At 40.5% G+C, this 10,116-nt stretch overlaps 1 protein-coding gene across 1 annotated transcript; it reads left to right on the top strand.

Moving 5' to 3' along the window:
* Nucleotides 1–351: 351 nt before the first annotated feature.
* si:dkey-205h13.2 (cartilage intermediate layer protein 1) lies at nucleotides 352–7,611 on the top strand. Its single transcript, XM_056294147.1, has 8 exons — nucleotides 352–357; nucleotides 1,079–1,115; nucleotides 1,216–1,278; nucleotides 1,379–1,450; nucleotides 4,582–4,753; nucleotides 5,784–5,893; nucleotides 6,053–6,236; nucleotides 7,497–7,611. Exons 1-8 carry the CDS (start codon nucleotides 352–354, stop codon nucleotides 7,609–7,611), a joined length of 759 nt encoding a protein of 252 aa, XP_056150122.1.
* Nucleotides 7,612–10,116: the final 2,505 nt, after the last annotated feature.

The following is a 10,116-nucleotide window of genomic DNA, read 5'->3' on the forward strand; positions in this document are numbered from 1 at the left end:
GTGTCGAGAAAAGCGCTAGATAAATGTAATTATTATTATTATTATTATTACCCATTACTATATGGATTTTCTAATGTTGACCATTGAGCAGTAGCTGCTGAGGCCCAGATGTTCCCCTTCAGTCTGCCGAATTAAATCTAAACTCATTTTATTTGCAAACCCCCTTCTTTCACCTTTTCAAGTTGCTATTACTCATCTGTATTATTCTTTTACTTTTCCAATATATCCCGTGCGCCTCATGACACAATGTGTCCCTCCAATTCCCTTGTTTTATATGTTTGCCTACAGTTCAATAGTGTAAAATTTTTTGCTTTGCACCTAAAAATGTCAAATTACTCCACATGTGGGGAAATGAAGGTAAGTCAGTCCTCATGCGAGAAGTATAAATGGACATCTAATCCATTGTGTCACTTTCCTATTCAGTCTTTGGGAATAATACAAAATGCAATTATTCCATTCACAATATTTCTTATTGAAGAGTTCAAAAATTACCACTTCTTAGCATGGGCGTGTATTGTAAAACATGCCAGGAGGTGTGTCATCTCTTCTGAGAGGAGTTGACTTCCAGAGCTCGATGAAGTATTTAAATGGAGGCTTGTTGCCCATTAGGACAGTGCGAGAGTGACAGGACACACACCTGAGCAGTTGAGGAAAACAGCTGCATCCGGTTCCTTTAATTTTGTGGGTGAGTTGGAGTTTCTTTAATTGATTTATTTATTTTCTACATCATTTATATCTTGAAAATATCTTGTTTATACTTCAATTTTTTGCTTACACACATTCTGTGCTTAAATTTGGCCAACTTGATTTCTGTATTTTGGGCTCATTTGGTATTTATGTAGGTATCCTGAATGTACATATAAACATAAATACCCCACCTTCCCTACCGGGGTTCGTGAATCAGGATAATCTGCAACCATGATAAAAGTGGTACAGTATGGCATTTTGTATTACTTCTCACTAAATCAATACAAAGTGTGTTATACTTTAAAGACTACTGAGTATTTTTGTACATCATTCTATATTTTCCCTTGGTATATTGACCTTTCCCTGTGCTTATGTTTCATTTCACTAACAGCTGCTACTTGCTGCCATGTTTGCAGGTTTGCATGCCGGTAGGTCCTCAGTCTTAATTATTGCAGTGATCGCGATCTTTGTTACAGCAATGTAAATATGTGACCATCTTATCAATTTATTCTCATTTCTGTCCACCAGAAAGGGTCCTGCTGGCGACCGATATGGCTGAATCAGACCCAGAGCTTGATATTGAAGTCAATGGTATTTCAGGAAAAACACATTACTACACATTTCTTAATATCTAACCACAAATGTAAATACATGACTACTTCATTAATGTACTCTCATTGTTGTCAACCAGAAACTATTCCGGTTAAACCCAGTGCTCCCTCGGGTGGTATGGCCGCCCTGGATCTGGAGCCTGATACTGACGGTAAGGTCCTCAACAATATTTTATGAACACCACATCACATGCTTAATATATGGCTGATTTGACAGAAAAGTCTGTAACATAACATTTTTAGTGACTTTTGTTTTTTCTCCTGAAATTAATTTGTAAATTACTCTTAGGTTTCCTTACTGCGCTATGGGCCAGTGACACTCATTGAACACCAGCGCCAGTGTTTTGAAACTGCATAGTCACAAATCTTAAAAAGATAAATCTAAAACGAATATTTTTTGTGTATCTACAAATTGTTGAATATTTCATGTAGCAATGTTTTCATCCGATAGCAGAGGTATACTGTGATGTGATTCCCTTTTTTGGGGGAATAAACCGATTCCTACAAGGAGTTTAGATGGACTTTTCCTCCAGTAATATCACAGTCAGTTGAATTCAGACTTCATAAAAGTGTGGAAATTAATCCTTTCCATTTTTATCACAGAACTGTCTATTATGCCTGCCCCTACCTTTCCTGCAAGAAATCCAGGTAAGCAATTGCAATGCACTTGACCACCTCAGCCATAGTTAGCATAGCATTTAAGAAAGAGAATCAAACACACAGCAATCCCCTCTTGTATACTGAGTTTGATATCCACTACTTTTTTACTTTTTTAATATTCAGAATGGTCTTTCTATCCCAACAATTTTCCTAAGCAGCCTTTTTTTTCCCCGTTTCAGTACAATTTTAAATTACACACATTAACTAAAACCCTCATCCGATAGCAGAGGTATACTGTGATATGATTCCCTTTTTTTGGGAACAACTCGATTCCTACAAGGGGTTTAGACAGACTTTTCCTCCAAAAACATCAGTCAGTTGAATTCAGACTTAATAAAAGTGAGGAATTTAATCCTTTCCATTGTTATCACAGAACTGGCTATGAGGCATCCCCCTCCCTTTCCTGCAATAAATCCAGGTAAGCAATTGCAATGTATTTGACTGCCTCAGCCGTAGTTAGCATAGCATTTAAGGTAGAGAATCAAACATACATCAATCCCCTCTTATCTGATATCCACTACTTGGTTTTTTTTTTCAGAATTGCCCTTCTATCCCAGCAATTGTTTTAAGCAGCCTTATTTTCTTTAACCTTTTCAGGACAATTTTAAATTCCAAACATTAACTAAAACCCTCATCAACAGCAACTTACAGTTACTATAACACTGAAATACACCCAGTGGCTACTTTATCAGGTATACCTATCTAGTACCAGGTGGGACCCCAGTTTGCCTCCAGAACATCCTGAATTCTTCACTGCATGGATTCAACAAGATGCAAAAAATATTCCTTAGGTATATTGGTCCTTTCTGACTTGATTACATCACACAGTAGCTGCAGTTTTGACAGCCTCACATCATGCCATTTCACCTCATTCCAAAGGTGCTTTATTGGGTTGAGCTACAGGGAACTGTGCAGACCATTAGAGCGCACTGAAGACACCGTTGTGTTGGTGGAAGTCAAGTCAAGTCAGTATTATTTTGCTTGTGTAGTCTACATATGCACACAGGGGAGTACTCAAATCAAATTACTAGCATTTGGCAGAAAACAGAATATTACAGTAATCAAGTCAAGATGAAACAAATGCATGTATTAGAGTCACTGCATCAGCCATGGACAGGAAGGACTGAATTTTAGCTATGTTACATAAGTGAAGAAAAGCAGTCTTGGTTATTTCTTTAATCTGCTACTACTACTTTCAGCTACTCCCGTTAGGGGTCGCAACAACAGATCATCCTTTTCCATTTCTTCCTGTCCTCTGCATCTTCCTCTGTTACACCAGCCATCTGCATGTCCTCCCTCACCACATCCATAAACCTCCTCTTTGGCTCTTTCCTGGCAGCTCCATATTCAGCATCCTTCTCCCACTATACCCAGCATCTCTCCTCCACACATGTCCTAGCCATCTCAATCTTGCCTCGCTTGCTTCGTCTCCAAACCATCCAACCTGAGCGGTCCCACTAATATAATCATTCCTAATCCTGTCCTTCTTCGTCACTCCCAGTGCAAATCTTAGCATCTTCAACTCTGCCACCTCCAGCTCTGCCTCCTGTCTTTTTGTCAGTGCCACTGTCTCCAAACCATATAACATAGCTGGTCTCACAACCATCTTGAAAACCTTCCTTTTAACTCTTGCTGGTTATTTCTTTAATGTGCTTATCAAAGGAAACCAGTTTGAGACAATGCATGCGTTGTGACTTGGCATGTTACCCTGCTGGTATGGGAAAATTGACTTTGGCCATAAAGGGATGCACATGGTCAGCAACGATAATTAGGTGAGTTGCAGCATTTAGATGATGCTTAACTGGCATTAAGGGACCTACCTAATATACATCAAGAAAACATTCCCCACACCCTGACATCAATACCACCATCCTGTACTGTCAACACAAGGCAAGTTGGATTCATGATTTTCAGGGCAAAATTCTCATCCTACCATCTGCATGTCTTAGCAGAAAACTAGATTCATCAGTCCAGATGACATTTTCCAGTCTTCAGTGGTCCAATTTTGGCAATCTCGCACCCCTTTTAGCACAACTTCCTATCTTAGCAAACAGGAGAGGAGAATGGGGTGGTCTTCTGCCACAGTAGCCCATCCACTTTTAGGCTTGACATGTTGTGTCAAACCATTATCAGAGATGCTCTTGTGCATACTGCCTTTGTAAATAGTGATAACTACCCTTTACAACAATAGTACATCTTCACCCACAGAACTGATACTCTACGGGTGCTTTTTTTGCTGTTGCACCTTTCTCTGTAAACTCTAGAGACTAGATTTTGTGAAAATCACAGGAGGTGAGCAGTTTCTGAGGTGCTGGAAACGCTGCATCTTGTATCAACAATCATTCCACGCTCAAGGTTACTTCGATCACATATCTTCCCCCATTCTAATGTCTTGTCAAACAACAGCTGAACCTCTTGACTATGTTTGCTTGCTTTACTAATTAAGTTGCTGCCACATGATTTACTGTTTAGCTATTTGCATTAACAAGCAGGTGTACCTAAAATAGTGGCCACTGAGTGTAAGTATTAATTTCTTGATCAAACAATATTATTAATGTATTTTACATGTATTTTACATGTAAGCACCTTTTCTAAATCTCTCCTGTTTGGATACCTGGTCCAGAATGCTGGACAGGCTGGTTTGACAGAGATGACCCCACTGGATCAGGAGACTGGGAGACCCTCTCAGCTCTTCAAAGGGAGAATCCAGGAAGTATTTGCCCTAGGCCATTGGAAATTGAAGTCCAAACTATCTATGGGCGCAGCATGCATGAGACAGGGGATGTAATTGCTGTGTAAGTATTGTTACAAAGTATTGTCAAAGATGATCCACTGTATTCATGTATCATGTTTTTTTCCCCCCATTCACAGGGCCCACATTCACAGTCACTTTCACACTATTTACATCTAAAGGCAGTTTGTATTCTGCTAGGTTCCTATAACATATCTTTGTGCTGCTAGAGGACACTAGAATAACCAGATAAAATACACACATAATCACAAGATAGAACATGAAACATCCTCTGTGTTGTTGTCTTTCTCAATTTCTCACATAGGATCTCAGACAAATAGTATTAATTTTTATGATGGCCATACATAAGCTGTTAAAATGAAGCTTTGTCTCATTTGTTTGAAATCAAAGAAATATTTGCAAAGCAAACGTAGCATAGCATTTGGCCTCCACTATGGTAGTTGGTTCCTAGCTAATCCGATTCTTTAAATTCTTTAAATCGTCTGTAGTTGGTTTAAGATATTTCAGGATTTTATGTCAATCAAGCTGTTAATAAAGGCAGCAATCAAAATTTTGTATGCAGTTGGATGTTATGTTTTCTTTACATGTGAATTTGGCATTTATTTTATTCTGGTGAGTAGGTGTGCTAGATAATAACATCACGTTTGCTTAACCCAGAGCTCTTAAAGCTGCATAAATACATTTTCACTTTTCACTTCCTGCCCTCTGCAACTTCGTCTTGCTGTTGACATACGTAGTTGTATGTTACACAATGAGGTTTGGGTTCAAAAAGAGGGAATCCATGCTTCAAGTTACCTCAAGTGATATCCTTACTTTCATCATGACATGTATTGTCAGGTAATTTATAAGTCATAGAACAGTTTGAATAAAATACACTTTCAATTACTTTACTGTTTGTCGAAATATTCAGTGTGACACTAAGTGGCATAAGACCCACATTATGCACATAAGTAGGAAAAAGCAAACAATTAAAAGCATTTAGAAATAGTTCGCCACAATCTAAATTTTTGTGTTCATGTATTTCTTTAAGTGCTTGAATTGTCACCTCATTCCTTTTTCTTTTTTTTTAACAGAGCTGACGCAAACAGAGGGTTCATTTGCAGAAATGCCCATCAAAGACACAAAAGACGTTGTGATGATTACCGTGTTCGTTTCCGCTGCCCCATATCGTTCTGTTGTGAAGGTAAATATGAGATTATCCCAAATTTGCACACTGCTGTGCTACTGGTTTAGGCACCGAGTCTTCTTTTATCTGTGTTTTAGCGCTAAAATGCTAATTTTGAACTGAGTATTTGGTTCTATCCTCGATGCAACATGCAACTTTTCTTCCCACCTCTCACAGCGAGACCACTGTGCTGGACCCGCTGGTTTAACCGGGACAAACCCAGCGGATCAGGGGACTGGGAACATCTGGTAGCCCTGAGGAGGAAGTACAAAGGAGAGATTTGCGATTCCCCCCTCCGTATAGATGCTGTTACTGCTGATGATATGACCCCAGCCAGCTCTACTGGGCAGACCTTTCACAAGTAAGTTTATTGGTGGGGGAATAGCGCTTTCGGTGGAAGAAATCACATATATGATTTCTTTAACCGAATCTGCCTTCTGAGCAATTATCTCTTGAGAGACATTTCTCTCTTTGAAAGAGAGCAATCAAGGAGCAAAGAATCTGTGATGCCATTAAATCTGGGGTAGGCAACTTGGGAGAAGTGTGCAAATTTGGCTTAACACCCACCTAAAAAAAAAAAATCCAATCAACCCCTCCCTCTGCTTCAATAAACACTATTTAGCTAAACACTACCAATGTATTGAATACAAGGGGCAGCTGGGAACCGCCGCAGCCGGGATGTGAACCCGAGTCTCACGCACCACGGGCGACTACGGTAACAGTCAACTCAAGGGTCCAATCCATTACCCATGGGCTAGCGAGTCTAGTCATTCATGATCATTACACTACCCCAGTATATCCCCATGCTTCAGCATTCCAGCTCCCTCACACCTCTGAGCGCACACATTTCTGATGGCCTCACAGCCTCACAGTCTCACCATCCCACTTCTGACACCAACGTAGTGAATTCAGGAGGGCAGCCAGGATATGAACCCGGGTCTTCCGCACCATGGGTGACTGCGTTAACCAGTCCACTAAAGGGTCTGGCCCCTCACTAAACACTATTTAGTATATCCACCTCCACAACAGCCATAGTGACAACAAGAAAACCGACAGAAAGGCTGTGCATTTGAATGACTGACAGGTAGTAGGACTGCTCCATCACAGAGAGCTCCCCTGATTGGTTGAGGCCTACCGGGAGTGGTAAAGCCACTATCAATCAGGGAAGTTCAACTGAGATTTTGAGATCCTGAATACAGACGCAGGGTTAACACAGGGGCTTGAATTATCTCTGAGACTATTTGAATTACTCACAGCTGCAAGAGGGATATGAAATGTTTCACAAATAACAGTGAAGTAAAGGTGCTTACCCCAACTTTAAGGTTATCTACTCCTCGGGTAATTTAAAGCAGACTGAGTTCAGCCCACACAAATATTGACTGAGAGCATAAAACGACCAAATGGTACATCTCTGAACAGTTACTAACATTACTGATGCTTTTACAGATAAATATTTAGAAATCGAATGATGCACTTTGATGAATGTGATGATGATTCAAAAGGATACTTTCATTTTTAGAAAAACACACTTGAAATTTGGAGAAAAAAAATCACTAAGATCTTTAAACAGAAAGCAATGAGGTGTGAGCTCTATAGTTCATCAAATATATATTTTTTCCAGGTACGATGTAACTTCAGGATTCATCTGTCGTAACAAGGACCAGTGGAGACGCAGATGTCTGGATTATAAAGTTCGGTTCCAATGCCCATGCGAAAATATTAGGCTGCCTTATTAATGATGAGCAAAAAGACAAGTGTACTATACATTTCTATTCAATTTTTAATTGAGTAGTGTCAAAGTGATTTTTTTCCTCTTTTTTAACATGGGTTAATTACCATGCTTTAAACTTTTCTTCCTTTTCTTTGGGATTATTAAAAATACATTTATAACACCAATCAGATGCAATAAAATGAATACACAGTGAATCTGTCTCGAGCAATGAAACCGCAGTCAAATTCCATGTTTGTGTAAACCTATATGGCCAATAAACATGATTCTGAAGCTGATTCTGATTGTTTATTTTCAACTCAGAACAAATCATTTAGTCACATGTGACTTCATGTACAACTTAGCCTTGTGGAGGTGTGTAGGACAGACACACGTGTGTCTATGGGATCCCAGCAGAGCACAGTGAATAAGAATGGTTTGCTATATTAACAGGGCATCACAGGATCTCTCTCTCACGCGCGCGCACGCACACACACACACACACACACACACACACACACACACACACACACACACACACACACACACACACACACACACACACACACACACACACACACACACACACACACACACATTCATACCTAAGGACAATTTAGTATGGCTGATTCACCTGACCTACATGTCTTTGGAGTGTGGGAGGAAACCGGAGCACTCAGAGGAAACCCACGCAGACACGGGGAGAACATGCAAACTCCAGACCCAGGACGACCCCCAAGGTTGGACTACCCCGGGGCTCGAACCCAGGACCTTCTTGCTGTGAGGCGACCGTGCTAAACACTGTGCCACCGTGCCGCTGCAACGTCAGCATGAGAGCATGAAAAGCACCATTGTAGACCAGTGTTATGAATGACAACATGACCATATGCATGCATGCAAACTCTAGTTTTGCAGGTGGAATTGGCTTGTTGGTGCAAAATTTCTCTGTGTACACCATCATCTCTTTCTCTCTGTCCACTATTGTGTGTCAACAGGTATCAACATTTTATATTTATTCATTTATTTATGTTTCTCCTCTGTGCCTTGACAAGTTAGGTTTAGATTTCGTTATCGCTGGTCCCATCCTTCCTTCATTCCTAATGGTTGGTGGAACTAGAAGTGACACTGATGAGCTGTGCTTTATCAACAAAAGTTAAAATGACTTCAGCTTTGGAAAGAGATGGCGCACCCACTCTGTTGTTATATGCCTGTGTTAGGAACTGCGTTACCCAGAAGCTTATGTGTTATGCTGCTGGCTAGTGATGTGCTTAGGTTAGAGGTTTTGGGATGTTCGAACACGGAGTCTGGCATGTGGGATAAAAGCTTCGGTGTGAATTTGGAAAAGGTCTCGGGTCATTAATTTTAAAACAAACAAAACATGGTACCAGGAGTAAAACTGCAGTGAGGTGTAAATTGTGACGAGTGACGTGGATTCCTTAAAGCCACCAGAGAGCAGCAATTTCAACTGTACATCGCTGCCATACGATTGGAAACAAAGCCGGATGCTAGGAAGGTAGCGTTCCTGCTAACAATAGCAGGCCCACATGCTACTGAAGTGTACAATACATTTGTGTATGAAAATGAAAATGACAGAGAAATTCACCAAAGTGTTTGATAAATGTGACGCTCATCGCGCTCCAAAGAAAAATGAAACATACAAGAGATATGTATTTCATTCACATGTGCAGCATCAACATGAGCCTTTTGATAGCTTTCTGACTGACCTGAAGCTAAAAGCACAGTCATGCAACTTTGCTATACTGAAAGACTCCATGATCCAGGACCAGACAGTTTTTAGAGTGGAGAATAAAAAGGTCAGAGAAAGGCTACTGAGGGAAAAGGAGCCAACGCTAGAAGGAGCTATTAAGAGCTGCCAGGTGAGTGAGAGCTGTCCCAAATGCATGTGAGGAAGTTCGAGATGGTGGCGGGCACGGGGACCATGAGTGACTGCGCGGCTGTTGGTGCAGTCTCAAGCCAATGCAAAAGACACACACCCGACCTGCACAGCGGACAGACGACGGGATGTTCAGCTGCAATAGCTGCAGCTCACAGCACAAGCCAAGACAGTGTCCAGCCTTTGGTAAGTGATGCTCTAATTGCCAGGGAAAGAATCGTTTTGCTAAACAGTGCTTCTAAAAAAGAAAAGAGGGGAATAAAGGAAAATATGTAAACATTGTGGAGGACACTGATCTAAAAGACATATTTTGCTGGCATAGTGAACTGTGAAAATGAGCCAGAGAAAGAAATTAATGCTGTGAAAGAAGATAAACGGATAGCACCTCTGCAAAAAAAAAAAAAGGACTTTAGTCACTATGAAACTGGACACTGGCGCAAAAGCAAACCTGATCAGCATGTCTGACATAAAAGAAATGAAAGATAGGCCCAAAATATAGAGGAAAAACACCTAAACTGAAACACTATAATGGACAGAGACTCAAGTATTTAGGCACATGCAAGCTAAAAGTAATGGTGAAAAATAAAACACACCACCAGCTCTTCTGTTGTTGCTGATGGACTTGAGTCACTAGTGGGT

Source organism: Lampris incognitus, chromosome 15 (genome assembly GCF_029633865.1).
Source record: "Lampris incognitus isolate fLamInc1 chromosome 15, fLamInc1.hap2, whole genome shotgun sequence".
NCBI classification, from domain to species: domain Eukaryota; kingdom Metazoa; phylum Chordata; class Actinopteri; order Lampriformes; family Lampridae; genus Lampris; species Lampris incognitus.

Excerpts from the sequence above, each read along its gene's own strand:
- si:dkey-205h13.2 (XM_056294147.1), top strand. Across the intron at positions 1,279-1,378 it reads GCTTGATATTGAAGTCAATG|AAACTATTCCGGTTAAACCC; the intron begins GTATTTCAGGAA and ends GTTGTCAACCAG. Across the intron at positions 6,237-7,496 it reads ACTGGGCAGACCTTTCACAA|GTACGATGTAACTTCAGGAT; the intron begins GTAAGTTTATTG and ends TATTTTTTCCAG.